Source organism: Notamacropus eugenii, chromosome 2 (genome assembly GCF_028372415.1).
Source record: "Notamacropus eugenii isolate mMacEug1 chromosome 2, mMacEug1.pri_v2, whole genome shotgun sequence".
NCBI lineage: Eukaryota > Metazoa > Chordata > Mammalia > Diprotodontia > Macropodidae > Notamacropus > Notamacropus eugenii.
Genome location: NC_092873.1, coordinates 36,655,946 through 36,671,361, shown reverse-complemented (window position 1 = coordinate 36,671,361; position 15,416 = coordinate 36,655,946). Strand labels below are relative to the sequence as shown.

Sequence of the window (15,416 nt, the reverse complement as noted above, 5' to 3'; positions counted from 1 at the left end):
AAAAGGTCTTCGACTGGGTGATTAAAGAGATCTTGGTAACTTTGTAACAAGCAGTTTCAGTCCAGTGATAAAAATGAGGACGGAAGCCATATAGCAAGAGATGAAGAAGTGAGAAGTGCAGAGTGTAGCCAGCTTTTTTCTAGTGCGGCAGTGAAAGAAAAGAGAGGTAAAAAGTGAGAGCTTAAGGGGATATTAGCATCACGTGAAAGATGAGGAAAGACGGGCATGCTTGTAGGCGGCGGAGGAGACGGTAGATGTGGAGAAACTAAAGATTATGGAAAGGGGATGATTAAGGAAGGGGGGGAGGGTCTGCCAGAGAGGCAGGAAAGATTAGCAGAACTAAGGGAGGGGTTGGCCTCGCTCATCAGAGACAGGAGTATAGGAGACAATGGCAAGACAGGAGGGAACTCAGGGCAAATGACCTAAATGCATATCCGTTAAGCTTTTTTTTTTTGGTATGTTATTCAATTACCAAAACAAACCAAAAAAAAAAAAAAAAAGAGGCAGAAGGCTCCCCCCACCCCTCCCCGTTCTCTTTTCACTACTACTCTCTGATCTGTCGGGATGGGGCTCGTCCAAGCCTGGAAAAACCCCTGGTCCAGCTCCAAGGGGTGCTATCCAACCCCGGCCTGTAGCACCCTTTCATCTCGCGGTAGCTCCCAGGTTAGTTTTCTTCTGGGCACTAAGGGAAACGGCATCAAGGTATGTCTTCAGCCCTGTAGATGCTTTGGGGGAGTGGGCTTCCTTCCCCCTCCTCTCTAAGTCGATACACACAAAGAAAGGCCTGACCCACTCCCAATCCTCTCTCCTAGCAAGATCAGGAGGGCTTTTCTCTGCTGGTCTCCTTGTACAGGGAGCTTCACCGAAAGGGGTCACGGTGGCACGAAACAGACACCTTTCCTTCTGTGCCCTCGGGGCCCATGCCCATTTCAGGCAGCGCCAGCACGAATCCTGTGCCTGTCTGCCCCGGGCAATAACGAAATGCCCAGCGGTCCCCTTTGGGCAGGGGCAGCGCGGCCCTGGGTCCTGTCGTCTCGGCGGCGGCCAGCAGGGTCCCGGTGCTCGTACGGCCGAGAGGAGCCCGAGGCCGGCCGGGGTGTTTATCCCGGGCGCGACCAGCAGGGCGCTCCCTCCTCCGCGCTGGGCTGGGCTGGGCAGGGCTAGGCTAGGATGGGCAGGGCTGGCTGGCTGGGCGGCGGGGCTGCGCTTCGCTGCGCTGCGCGGGCCTGGCCTGAGCAGGGCTGAACTGGCCCGGCTGCGCTGCGCTGCGCTGGGCTGTGCGGGGCCGGGCTCGGGTGCCAGGGCTGGGCTGGGCTGGGCAGGGCTGGGCTGGGCTGGGCTGGGCTGGGCTGGGCTCGGGCGGGCTGGGGGCGGCGCCTCGCGGCTCGGGGGCTCGGCTGGGCTCGCTCGGAGCGCCTCTGCTGGCCTCTGCTGGGGTCTGCTGCGTGCGCTGCAGCCGGGACTGGGAGCCGGCGCTGGAGCTGGGCCGGGCCGGGGCCGGGCCCGAGCCCTAGCCGGTGCATGCCGCGTCCCTGCGTCTCCTGCCTGGCCGCTCGTCCGGCGGGCTCCGGCGGCCGGTGAGTGCGGGCCTGGCCCGGGGCGGGAGGGGAGCCGGAGAACCTGAGAGCCGGAGCCGGGGGTGGCCCGGGTGGCGGACGGGCTCCTCCTCCTTCTCCTCCTCCTCCTTCTTCCCCTCCTTCCTCTCCTCCTCCTCCTCCTCCTCTCCTCCTTCCCCCCCTCCCGGGAAGCCGCGGCGGCCCCCGGGCTCCGGCTTCTTCCCCTGCCCTTCTCTGGCGCTGGGAGTGCACGAGAAGACGCCGGCGCGTCCTTCCCCGGGCCCCTGGCGCCGGGCCCGGGCATGGACTGGGCTGCAGACGCCCTCGGACCCGAAGGGTGCAGAGGAGAGGCAGGCGCTGTCCTGCAGCGGCGGGGGGCAGACGGCCAGGGCCGGGCGCCCAGCCCCCTTCCTCCTCCTGGGCGGGGGGTGCCCTTTATTTCGGAGGGAGCTCTGGGGGTGTGCATTGTACTGTATGAATGGTCCGTGCGTGGGAGTAGGGTGGCGGTGAGGTCGCCCCCTCCCCTCCCTGGCCCCTAGTGAGTCTGGGTGGGGGGTACATGGGACTTAGGAGTAGGGGGCTGCACTGCCTTAGGCCCAGGCTCTCCTGACAGCCTTAAGGGGAGGGGGAAAGCAAATGAGATTGGAGTCCATTATCCTCTCTCTCGGCCCTCACCCTTTCACTGCCAAAACAGTGTAGCCCTCCCCCCACCCCCCAGCAGCTGCCAGACAGCTGGCAAAACAATGGAGTAAAGGCGACCCTGGTTCCTGATGCCCACTGCCCCCCTTCCTCCGCTTCCCACTACAGGCAAAGATGGCTGGGGGAATCCTTGGGCCTTGGGGGATTCTGAATCCTCAGCCTGTTTCCCTATTTACCTTTTCAAAGAGGATAGAGAGGAGGCAGAGCAAGAAAGGGAAGCAGGCTAGCCTGGGGCAGGGGTGAGAGACCGGCCCCACTAACCTGTCATGCCAGTTAGTTGGGTGACAGGCGTGGGGGTTATCTGCTCCTCCCGGGGTTCCCTGGGGGTGGTTCCTTGCCATTCTAAGCTAGGCAAGGAGTGGTCATGTTTTTGGGCAGAAGGAGATACAGCACACACACGTTTGGCTTTGTCGTAGTGGGTTGGGAAGAAGGGGGCGGGCACACATGGGCACATAGATCTCCCAGACACATGTGCTCTTTACAGATTATTTAAGAACAGCAGGAGCTCAAAGGAGAGAGTGCACTGGGGCTGATGATGCTCAGTGCTTTGTTTTTGCTGGCTAGCTCAGCTGTCCCAGAACCCTGACAGGCTTCCCTTGGCTTGGGGCATTTCTGTGGGGTCCCGTCTGGCCAGGGCCTTTCTGCCAATCTGTTCTTTGAGGAATGAGAATTGGTCTTTTCTTTGGGCAGGATCACATTATAGTATAGTTTTAGAGCTGAAAGAGACCTCATGAACCAATTAATTTTACCAATGAGACTGAAACCCAGACAGGTTAAATGACTTGTCCAAGGTCATACAGCACTTGTGAACCAAACCCTCGAGGTCCACTCTTTCTTCTGGGCTAAGCAGTGAACAGACCTGTTTCCATGTCAATGGGGCTTATCCTGCTGCTGCCACCATTTTTGTTGGTTTGGGGGCCAGTTTCTATTTGGGGATGTTGCAAATGCCCATGCTGGCACTTGTCGGGAGCCTGGGGCTTCTGGCCAGCTCTTGGCTGGCTCCTCCATTGGTCAAGGCTTCCTTCTTGATGTTTGCCTCTTGAGCTTCCTCTCTGGCTCCTTTGTTCACGATCTCAGGCTTTCCAGGAAATGGCCTCCCTTTCAGGTCATTACCAGTTAAATATAGCACTGGGTGGAGGTTTGCCCATCTATTGATGTCTTCATGTTGGGTGAAAGGAGAGACTCTGGGGATGGAGAAGGAGGGTGCCTTCTCTATAGGTAGAGGCCCCGAGATCAAGGGAAGAAGGTTTAATGGGGCATCAGTGCCAGGAGTGGTATGGGCGTTCTTGTGGATAAACTTCCTGGTGGAAGAACTGAACTTTGAACTGTGGGTGGCCTGATCCCCTGGCTGGCCTACCTTCCTGCCCTACAGTTTGTTTACTGGGCCCATCACCAACACCCAGTCTAGGGCAGAGGGCCTGGATGTCCCTGTATGAAAGATTGACACCGTCTTCCCAAGACCTAATATTTGTCCTGGCACATAGTAGATGCTTCATAAATGCTTGCTGATTGATTGTGGGGAGCAAGAAAGGGTCAGATAGGACATCGATGGCATGATGAATTGTCCTTTGAAGGAAGCTGGAGACTTTACGCTTGGATTCCTCAGTCAATCAGTAACCACTTCTTCAGTGCCTACTATGTGCCAGGTACTACTAAGTGCTAGGAATCCAAAGAAAGGCAGTGCCATCCCTTGTTTCTTCCCCTTGCAAGTCCTGCTCCCTGACCCCTACCCTCTCTTCTTCAGGATCTCAGTTATGGTCTTCTTGGGGTATCTGTTTCTCTCTGTTGCCTCTGATTGCCTCTTCTTGCCCAAACTAGTAGCCCATGTTACTGGTCTTTGTCCAACGGCTCTGAGGCTGGGACAGGCCAGTCCCACAGAAGTCCCACAGGTCCTTCCAGGGGAGTTTTGGGTGGAGCGGAGCAGCCAGGAGGCTGGGGCCTGGCCTAAAGAGAGAAACCACCCTGCTGAGGGGTGGAGTACTTACTTTATTTGCCTAGTCTGGAAGACTAAATGCTTCCTTGCTGTGCTGGGTCACAGACTCAGAGGGCAATGCTGGGGTGGGCTTTTTGGTGTGCGTGTGGTTCCTTTCCTGCCTTGTGTAGTAGAGGGCTGTCTGCAGCCAGACACTGTCCATCTGGAGCAGGCCAAGCTGAGCAGCAGGAACGACCACAGGCCTCCAACTGATCTGCTTTCCTGACCTGCTGGCCAGATTCCAAACTGCTGGCAGTTGGGTCCTGGGGCCCCAGGGCTCCCCAGATTCTTGGGGTACCTTGGCCCCCCCCAGGGGAGGAAGTAATCACCTGAGCGTGGTGAGTAAGGAGAAGGGAATTTATCTGATTGGCCCCAGCTGATGGGTCTAGGCAGCAGAGCTGCTCAAATCACTTGTTCCTGGCTTGTCTACAGGGAGGGTCCGAGACAGGGGGCTTGCTTGCTCTCAGTCCCAGATTGGTCGTGGGCCTCATGTTCCTTCGGATCTGAATTTACATCCCACCCTCCTGTTTCTAGACAGTCTGAGGAGAAAGCTTAGGAACATTTCTTAGGGGGGTAGGACATCACTGGAGGCTGACAGGCTGGAGAGGGGATCAGAGAGGGCCTAGAGAGGAGTGGGAGCCCCCCTTCTCCTCCACAGCTACCATCTTTTTGACCAGTTCTTTGTCTCGAGGTAGGAATTGTGCGGCCTGTAAATTATCTCTGTTCCCCTGACATTTCAAACAACCTCTACTCACTCAGTGGTTTAAGCTGCGGTGCTGAAGGTTCTTTTTCTCTGCTGGGGATTTTGCAGACTTTAGCAACGGGTTTTTTATGAGATACCTGGTGTTCAGAGTTTGATCAGGGTCACCCAGCGAATTGAAATAGGATGAGGCAGACCTGGCATTCCCTTGTTCCAGGCCTGGGCTGGGAGGACCTGGGTTCAGATCCTGCCTCTGATGCTGCTTATATCTGTGTGACCTTGGACAAGTTGTTTGATTTCCCAAGGCCTTAGTTTCTTCATCTGTAAAATGAGAGGATGAGACTAGGTGGCCCATCCAGCTCCATGGATTTGGAGTCAGAGGACCCGTATTCAAATCTTTCCTCCACTACTTACTTTTTGTCAAACGAAAAGGTTGGTCTAGATGAGCTCCAAGGCCCTTTCCAGGTCTGGGGGCTATGCCTTGGACCAATGTCTGGGCTTTGTGGGGAGGTGCTGAATGTATCATGGTTAATAATCAAAGGGAATTCTTTTCAAGAAAGATGCTTTAAGCCTTTGAAAACAGGTACTGGTAGAGTTGAACCTTCTGGAGGTCATAGGTCATGGAACTGGACAGAAAGCTTGAGATAATTGAGTCCAGAAAGATTGTTAGAGACCAGAAGACTTGGGTTTGACTCTTGTGCTGGCTACATATAGATGTGTGACCTTGGGCAAATGACTGTTCCTGACTGTTCCTGACTGGCTCGGGGAGATGCCTCCTACAAAATGAGGAGGTGGGAAAAGATGGCTGGTCTTGCCCACAATCTAGTATCTTCCCCCAACTCCTCCTTTTACAGAGGAGGAAACCGAGGCACAGGGATGGGAACTGAGTTGTTCAAAATCACTGGATTAAGGACAGAGCTGTCATTTGAAAATTTCCATTAGGAGTCTCCTGCAGGGTTTTTTTCCCAAGATCAGGAGTATTTGGAGAAAGAAGAGATATCAAGGAAGCCAAACAGAGGCAGGTTAACCAGTGGGGAAACAGGGTCTTTGGCTACCTTTGCTGGGCCAATGAGATTCTTGCATTCTTTGTGGGGAGCTGTGGCATGGCTGGGGCTGTTGTCTGGCCAGTCCCTTCCCTTTCTGAGTGGCAATAAATGGCCAGGGAGGGGCTGCTGTGACTCTGGGCGCCCCACGTGGGGGGGGGGGGCAGGGAAAGTTAGCTAGCGTGTTGCCGGCTGATGTCACGCCAGACATGTGTAGTTGGTTTGGAATACACCTGGAGTCAGATAAGCACCCTGTGACTGAGTGGTGAGTCAGACTGTTGCGAGCTCAGCAGAACAGGCCCAGGTGGGCCCCTCCTCACCTTATTCCCTGGGCTGGGCTAGGCTGGGCTGGGCCGCTTCTAGCCAGCTCACCAGCTCATGTGTTGAGATTAACCTCTGTCTGCAGTTTGGAGAAGTGGTCACTGTGGGGGACAGCTGGGAGATAAAAATCCCCTGAGCTGGAGGAAATGGCCTCTCTGACAGGTCAGAGGCCAGGGAAGGAAGGCCCATCATCTGAGAGCAAAGCATTTCCTTTGTTTTTATTTATGAGTCAGGCCTGGACAGGGATGGAGAAGGGGAGGCCTGGAGAGTAGTCCTTGCCTTGACCCATTCCTCATAGTAGATTCCAGGTACTCCCTGGCCTGGGGGCTGATGACTTTTTCTATAAACTTCTGTCCCTAGGATTTCTGACACCCCAACAGGAAGGTGACCCATTTAAATCTGTCCTCATTTAAAGTCATGTAGCACAACCAGGCAGCCTGATACAGGGATGATTTGGAATTTGGGAGTGGGGGGGCGGTGGATAAAGATTGAACATGGCCTGGTTGCTCAGCCTCTCAGAGTACTCAAAGAGCTCTGACTCTAGTCAGAGCATCTGAGTTCAAATCCTGCCAGTGATGCTCACTACCTGGTCACAAACGGCAATCATTTTACCTCTCTGGGCCTCTGGTTCCCTATCCGTAAAAAGAGGAAGTCCCTTCCAGCTCAAGACCTGAGATCTTTATTCCTATGACTGATAAATTGGGGACACAATTCTGACATGCCCTCCCAGAAGAGATGGGTATAGGGGAAACAACTGGAGAATATTCCACAAATGCGATTGTAGAATTACCTGTCCTCTTCTCCTATATTTTGGTGGGGTTCAGGTAGAAACAGTCTTAAGATGAAGCATTTTCTTGATAATGTTTTCCTATTTAAAATTCTATGGCCTTTTATAGATGAAGAGGACCATTGGGTCATGAGCTTTTTCATTGAGGGCTCACAGAAAGCATCATGGGAATGACACCATTGCCAGTGAGATGATGGAGCAAATGGCTTCCTCAGCCTTCTCCCCATCCAAGTGGGATCTCTCCTCTCTGTGAGCGCTCTGTGTTCCTCTTTCTTTCTCGCCTTCTTACCATATTCTCTTGTCATGGAAACTAACTAACTTGACTCTTGGGAGCCCATGGCACGGCTTCAATGCTAAGTTAATATAGTTGTTGGCTTGGCATGTTGAAAAAAGGGGATGAGGATTGAAATTCCAGGATTCCTCGGGTCCTTTCTAGCTTCTGTAGGCTGGGATTCTGTGATTCATTAAGTATTTAGAGGCTGGGAGAGATGGAAGGAGGTCTTACAGATCAAAGTAGTATAACAAAGAAGCAAGAGCTCCCATTCTTTGAGCCAGAGTGGAAAAGGAATTCGCAGGCAGGCCCATTCCCTCCCACCCCCAGCCCACAGTGGGGTCCCTTCATGGGGGACAAAGGAATCAATCATTTGTAGCATCAAGAGGGGGCTGGCCAGGAAGGCCACACCTCGTATGAGGATGAGCAGAGACCATGGGCTAAGATGAGGGAGGTGGAATACTTGACTAATTTCAAATACCTGAAGGGCTGTTCTGTGAAGAGGGGGATTGTACTTATTCTGGCCAAAGAGAGCCAGTCCAGGAATGATGGGTGGAATCTGCAAAATGGGCATTTTAGGCCTGAGGTCAGGAGAGACGACTCCTGTTCTAGTGGTCCAGAAGTGGAATGAAGTTGCCTTAAGAGTCAGTGGGGTCCCCTCTTACTGGAGGTCTTCGAGAGAAGGTCTGAGCAACATCTGGTGGGTTGTGGTGAAGATGCTTTTTGGGTACGGGTGAGTCTGTGTGGCCACTAAGGTCCCCACCAAGTCTGAGATGTTAAGAGTCAGTATTATAGATGAATGACTGAAAACACATCTAGTAAGGACCTACTGTGTACCAGGCACTGTGCTAAGAAGCTAGGTGGTACAGTAGCTAGAGTCAGGAAGACCTGAGTTCAGATCTAGCCTCAGACACTTCCTAACTATGTGACCCTGGGCAAGTTTTTCTTAAAGTTCTTTCTGCCTCAGTTTCCTCAACTATAAAATGGGGACGATCAAGTAGCAACAGCAGCAGCAACACTAATGATAATGATGATAATAATATTTTTAAAGTGCTTAATTAGTGCAGTTCTCAGAACATAGTAGGTACTATATAAATGCTTGTTTTTTCCTCTTTCCCTTTTCCCTTTCCTCTCCTGCAGACATCAGGGTTACAAACACAAAAGTAAACTCCTCAAGGAGTTTACATTCTAATCAGGGTAACACATGTTGGGTAGTGACCTTGGAAGGGAGTTTGTTCTGAAAGACAGTGTAACTGAGTAGAGAAAGCACTCAGCAGGAACTAGATTCTGCTTTTAACACTAGCTGTATGACCTTGGGCAAGTCCTTTTATCTCTCAACCTTTCCACATCCTAGGCATCTCCCTCAAATTGACCTCCTAAAGCTGTAGAGGGGTGGTGGTCTGCATTGGTGGTGGAGAGAGCTTCTACTCGGACATTTCCAGTGCCAGTAAAATCAGAGGCTTTGCTCTTGTTTGAACATCAACCAGCGTAATCCCAAAGACTAAACCAGGGAGGTGGCTGAGGAACAGATATGGGTGTGGATGAGGTCTTAAAACATCCTGGAAAAGAGGTGTTGGCCCTGGGTTGTGGAAACAGAATTAGAATCTCCCAGCTCTCCCAGGGCCTGGCGGCTGGCACGAGGGTGGTGCCTTTGGTGACAGATGAGTGAGTAAGTGCCCTCTTTCTGTCCAAAGGAAATTAAGAAACATGGAATTTTAGAGCTAGAAAAGTCCTGAGAGATCATCTTGTCCACTTCCCCAACCCCCTACCCACTCCCATCCCCATTTCACAGAAAAAGAAATTGAGGCAGAGGGATTCTCCCAAGATTGTGCAGCCAGAGATATTGTTGCCAGGGCTAGAGTCCAGACCGTCTACTGCCCTTTCGCTTTGAGAGAAAACCTCTTTAAATGACAGCAAACCATTTCGGAGTTGGATTAGTCAGGAGTGCTGCCAGGAGGATGGATGGAATGAGCTCACAAGGCTGCCTCCAGTCCAGAGATACTGGAGTCTTCTTTTTTTTTTTTTTAATTGGGGAGGGAGATTCTGAGATGCTCGCTTGGTATCCCACCCTGGCCAAGTGGAACCAGGCCTGGGTCAAGAGAACATAGGTTTATAGACTACAATGTCTTGAACAAATATGTTAAGGGACGTTGCCCATGGTCACCCAGTGGGTTTGGAACCCAAGTCCTCTGTATTATTGTCACTTTGTCAAAAGTTTGAGGCTTTGAAATACCACTAGCATGGAAGTGGAAAACTGAAAGTCACAGGGAAGGATTTAGCTGACACACCAACACTTCCTGTTCCTCTGGGATTCCTCAGGAATGTGCCCAGGGGCCATGGGAGTCTTGGTGCTGATAGACCTCTCCCCCTTCTCTTTAGTCCCTGGCAGTATGAGGTTGGTATACAGTGAAGAGTGTTGAACCTGGAAGGTGGTGGATGTCACCGCTGGTGCTTCCTAGCTGGGTCAATTCCTTCATCTGTAAGTTGGGGCTGTTGGTAGCACCTGCCTGATGGACTTGCAATGCAGATTGAATGAGGTTGTGGGCATAAAGCACTTTGCAAACCTTGAACCATTATACAAAGGTATTATTTTCACTTGACCCCTTGTCATCTTCATCATTTTATTCTTGTGTCTATATTGGGTGGAATTCAGTTGGAAATGGTTCTGAGACAAGTTGCTATCCTGGCATTTTTTGTTTTGTGTTCAGGGAACTAATTTACAGGTGGACAAAGTGATGATTTTTTTGTAACTGAATGAAAGTATTGGGATTCAGGATGGTGATGATGACGATGGTGGTGGTGGTGGTGATGACTATGAGGATGATGTTGATGAGGTTGATGAAAGGGCAACAGACTTGTAGTAGGTGTTCTCCCCCCGGAACAATGATGAGGGCAGAGGAGGGAGGATCATCCATCCTTGTACTCAGCAACTTCCCCTAGAGGATGAACAATTGATTAGCTTACAAAAGGCACCCGTTATGGGTAAGATGGGGAAGAGCTGATGAGAAGAGGGACCTCAACAGAGTAAATTGATGAGTATGCTGGCACAGCCTTCTAGATAGAAAGAAGAGTGGTAATCCCTGGGATGGTGGGCTGGCTTTCCTCATTTTGTTCCTTTTTCCTTCCTCTTCTCTCCCTTGTTCCCCCCTCTCCCCACCTCCTTCCTCTCTCTTCTCTCCCTTGTCCTCCTTCTCTCCCCCTCTCCCCACCTCCTTCTTCTCTCTCCTGTCTCTTTTTTCCCTTGTGCCCCCTCTCTCCCCCTCTCCCCACCTCCTTCCTCTCTCCTCTCTTTTCTCTCAAGCTGGTGGGAGCTACATTCTGGCTCACCACAACCATGACTTCTATTCTCCTGAGGTATATATGTTTAGGTATTGGTCATGGCAGGGAAAAGGATGTGAGTTTTCCAGGATCCTGTTTATCGAGGACTCAACCCTTCCCACCACATCGCCTCCTACCCCCAGCTGTTTCTGTTTCTTTCAGCTGGGAACTTCCCTTTCCTCTTATTTTTCCCCTTCAGGGATCTCAGGCCTCTACTGTGGGATCAGGGCAGTCTGAGGGCTCCTGGAGGGCTCAGGAACTTTGGCTGGGAATGAGAAAGGGAAGCACCAATTATTTTTCCCTCTACATTTGGGAAAGTCCAGTAGTTGTCGTCTTTTCCTTGGTTGTTGGATGGTGGTCGAGTGAGGCGGTGGGCAGAAATTCTCTTCTGTCTTCTCCCGTCCCTCTGTATTTGGGATGTCGTGATGAATCTCCTTTTGGAGAACACATATTTCTTCTGATGCTTGTCCAGATACCTAAATCCTGTAGCAAAGTGACATCCAAAGGCAAGAAGAAAATCAGATATTTTGCTCCCTCTTTTGGAGGTCAGCTTCAGAGAGCAGGGGCTGGAGGGTACCTTGGAGGCCAGTTAGTCCAGCCTCCTTCTTTTATAGATGAGAAAACTGAGTAGAGGGATGGGGGGAATGGGAAAACTGAGGGAGATTGAGTGATTTAAGATCATACGTTTAGGACTGGATGGGGCCTTGAAGGTCCAATCCTCTCATTTTACAGATGAGGAAACTGCGACTCAAGAGATTGCTATTTTTTTCCCAAAGTCACCCAGATAGTAAAAGGACGAGTCAAGCTTTGTCCTCAAGGTCCCTAGACTTCCTGTCCTTGGACCTTGACTCCCCAGTACTTTACCGTGTTTCTTGGTCTTTAGAATTTCAAGATCATACCTACTTCACAGATTAAGAGTTGATTGGGATCCTAGATACCATGGAGTCCAACCCATTTTACAGTTGAGGAAACTGAGGCTCAGAGGATAATGGCAACACAGACAGGGACAGAACTGGACAACCACTCTACTACCTAGAATAAGGGTTGGGCCAGGCTCTCTATGGACATGGGTTTCTAATGTTCCATTTGTTTTTCCATTTGTAGCATCAAGTTGAGGAGGAGGGGCCTGGTGCTGAGCATCTGTGAGCCTCAGGGAGTCTTCCTCCCATCCCAAAGACTCCTACCATGTTTAACTTGATGAAGAAAGACAAGGACAAAGATGGCAGTCGGAAGGAGAAGAAGGAGAAGAAGGAAAAGAAAGAGCGGATGTCCGCAGCCGAACTGAGGAGCCTGGAGGAGATGAGCCTCCGGCGGGGCTTTTTCAACTTGAACCGATCCTCTAAGAGGGAGTCTAAGACCAGGCTGGAGATCTCCAACCCCATCCCCATCAAGGTGGCCAGTGGCTCAGACCTGCACTTGACCGACATTGATTCCGACAGTAACCGGGGCAGCGTCATCCTCGACTCAGGCCACCTGAGTACGGCCAGCTCTAGCGATGACCTCAAGGGTGAGGAAGGTGGCCGGCCCTCCGTGCTGCAGAGAGCTGCCAAGTTTGGTTCCTTGGCCAAGCAGAACTCGCAGATGATCGTCAAGCGTTTTTCCTTCTCCCAGCGAAGCCGCGATGGGAGCGCCTCAGAGACCTCCACCCCCTCAGAACACTCGGCTGCCCCCTCACCTCAAGTGGAGGTTCGGACACTTGAGGGCCAGTTGGCACGTCAGGCCGGCCCTGGCACCTCATGGCCAGGCTCCAGGACCCGGGGCCCCGAGCTGGTGAGCAAACGATTTGCTGCTGACCTGCGGCTGCCTGCTGTAGCGCCCCTACTACCTCCCCCTCCTCGGGAGCTGGAGCTTCAGAGGCGGCCCACTGGGGATTTTGGCTTCTCCCTTCGGCGAACAACCATGCTGGACCGGGCGCCTGAGGGGCAGGCCTACCGGCGAGTGGTACACTTTGCTGAGCCAGGGGCAGGCACCAAGGACCTAGCCCTGGGGCTGGTGCCAGGTGACCGTTTGGTGGAGATCAATGGGCAGAATGTGGAGAACAAGTCACGGGATGAGATTGTGGAGATGATTCGGCAGTCTGGAGATCACGTACGGCTCAAGGTGCAGCCCATCCCAGAGTTGAGCGAGCTGAGCCGCAGCTGGCTGAGGGGCAGCCTTGGACAGCAGAGGGAGCCCACTGACGTAAGTCCCTGCTGCAGGCCTGGGGGAGGGAGGGAAGGTTGATGTCTTGCCAACTTTGCTGCCATCACTGAATACGATGTCTGGCACACAGTAGGCATTTAGTAAATGCTTGTTGACTGACTGACTTCTACTTAGGAGGTGACATTCCTCATGGGGTCATCTTCCCCAGGAACCATGTGCATCTCTAGGCCAAAGATTGTTTTCTTTTTGGTGTCTTCCACTGTGCTTTGCTCTCAAAAAGTATTTCCTAAGTATTAACTAGATTATTAGTCCAAAAGGCATTACAGATGGTAAAGTGGAAAGAGCACTGTCTCTGGAGTCATAGGGACTGGGTTCAAATCCTGCCTCCTTTCATTTACTCTCTCTTTGACCTTGGGAAGTCCCTTAACCTCTCTACACCTCAGTTTCCTCATGTGTAAAAATGAGGTGGGAGGTGTATTTTGGTGGCCCCCAAGGTCCCTTCTAACACTAAATCTATGATCCTACTTATATGACCTTGGGAAGTTATCCTCTCTGGATCTCAGTTTCCCCATGTATAAAATGAGGGAATTGTCCTCCAAGGTCTCTTCTCATGCTAAATCTCTTCCTTTCTGTGAACTCTAAAGCTCTATTCTGTGTCATGACAAGAGTGAGCCCCAAAGCTCCCCCAAGAAGGAAGAGCAGGGACCTTTTTGTCAGTCTCTAAGTAGATCAGCCGCATGACTGACTGACGGGGTATCTGAGGAGATCTACCGTGGCCCAGGCTGGAGAATAATCTGATTTGTGGGAGAGCAGTTTGAGCTGGATTTCTCAGCTAAGATGTCAGATGCGAGCCTCTCTGCTTCCTCTGGAGCCACAGCAGGCTCTAGGGAGTCATTGTCAGAATGGAGGTTCTGAGCTAGGGTGCCTGGCAGAGCCTCCTTGGGGATACTCATAGGCTTTCTTCCAGGCTCAGCATCTTCCCTGCATCTGCTGGGCTGGGGCATGTGCCCTAGCATTCCCTGGACAGATCAGGCCTAGTCCTGGCCAGTGCCACAGGCAGCCTCCTCAGGGAAGTAGCCATAACGTTGGCTGGCTCAGTCTAGTGGGGGAGATCCCTTGACTTCAGCGTGTCCTGCTGCATCGCCCTGACAAAGTCTTTGGCCTTCTTTGAGCACAAGACCTGGGAACAATCATTTTCCCAAGACTGCCTTGAGATTTTTTCTTCAGGATTATTGTGAGGAAAGAAATGGTTAGAAATGAGAAGCAATCATTCTCACATCTTAGTGTTTTGGCTGTGGGATCTTCTGGCTCAGTGATTTGGGGAGAGGCATAGGATAAGAGGACCTGGCGCTGAAAGGGGCCTCAGGGGCCACCTAGTCCAACCCCCTCATTTTACAGATGAGGAAACTGAGGCGGAGAGGGGTTCAGTGACTTGTTCAAAGTCACACAGGTAGTAAGTGGCAGAGTTGGGATTTGAACCTCTGCCTCTGAAGCCAGCCCTCTTCCCACTGTACCACACTGTCCCACAACACCTCAGGGAGGGAGTGGCTGTCTAGGACTGAAGGTGTCTCAAGTGGACAACAATGGTGGAGAAAGTATCAGCTAACAGGTGCTGGCATTAAAATCTGTTCCATTTTTCCACATACCTCCATTCCTCCAAGAGTCTTTGTAGTGCCTTTTGGGAGGAGAAAAGGCCAGTGTTCTGAGGAGGTGCTAAGGATGGCTCTTGGGGTGTTGTGTATTCTGAACCTCCCTGTGGAGCCAGGATGCTTCCCAGCCTGACGTGGCTGCTTAATGAAGGCTGAGCTTATGGCAGCCCTAGAGAAAGTGGCCTGACCTTGCATGGGGACAGTTAGGCTCAGCTTTCCCGATAGCAGAGGCATCTTGGATTCTCCATTCCTCTTGGCTGCTTTGGGGCCCTTGGCCCAGGGACAGAGGAGTAGACAGAATGACCTGAGCCTGGCCTGTCCTTCTCTAGGATCAGCCTCCAGTGACCTGCCCACAGTTCAGCACGGAACCCTGATTGAACCAGCAGATGTTTCTGGGCTTGGGAGTGGGAGGAAACAGTAAGGAAGCAGGGAGAGGCAAGACCCCAGCTTTCTCTCCATGGAGAGGAAACAGATGGCGAGGGCAGCCAGTTGATCTCAAGGCCTGGGAGGCTGTAGATACAGCCTCATGCAGAACTGCCTAGGGACCTGGGACTAGCCCAGGCTCCCTCTGCCACTTTGGACTATGCTGGAATTTGGGCAGGTTTGCCAGTGTGGGGGGGGGAGAGGGCAGAGAGAGGAGTCAGTGAGAGGCATGGGGTGGGGAGGAGTCTGGGCATCATCGAAGAGGCAAACTCCGAATCCCACCTCAGACACTTAACTAGCTTCCCAGCCCTGAGTAAATCACCTCATCTTCTTGGAACTATAAAAGGGGGAAGGTTAGACTCAATGACCTCTTAGTCCCCTTCCAACTCTAGATCTTATGACCTTGCTTTGAATGGAGGAATCCAGGGTAGGATTCAGATGGCCCTAGATTTAATATGAGGACTGATGCTCAGTCACTCCAATCATGGTTTCCTCCTTCCTCCATGGCACAGCTAGAGGGAGAACCATGATGGGT

At 52.1% G+C, this 15,416-nt stretch overlaps 1 protein-coding gene across 8 annotated transcripts in view; it reads left to right on the top strand.

The window, feature by feature from the left end:
* The first annotated feature begins 1,361 nt into the window (after window positions 1-1,361).
* MYO18A (myosin XVIIIA) overlaps window positions 1,362-15,416 on the top strand; it is a 148,506-nt gene continuing 134,451 nt past the window's right edge. For all 8 annotated transcript variants that reach the window (XM_072639824.1, XM_072639823.1, XM_072639822.1 and 5 more), the window contains exons 1-2: window positions 1,362-1,577; window positions 11,772-12,848. In XM_072639824.1, coding sequence (XP_072495925.1) covers window positions 11,853-12,848 — 996 coding nt within the window. In that variant the 5' untranslated portion in view covers window positions 1,362-1,577; window positions 11,772-11,852. The remainder of the gene's footprint in view (window positions 1,578-11,771; window positions 12,849-15,416) is intronic.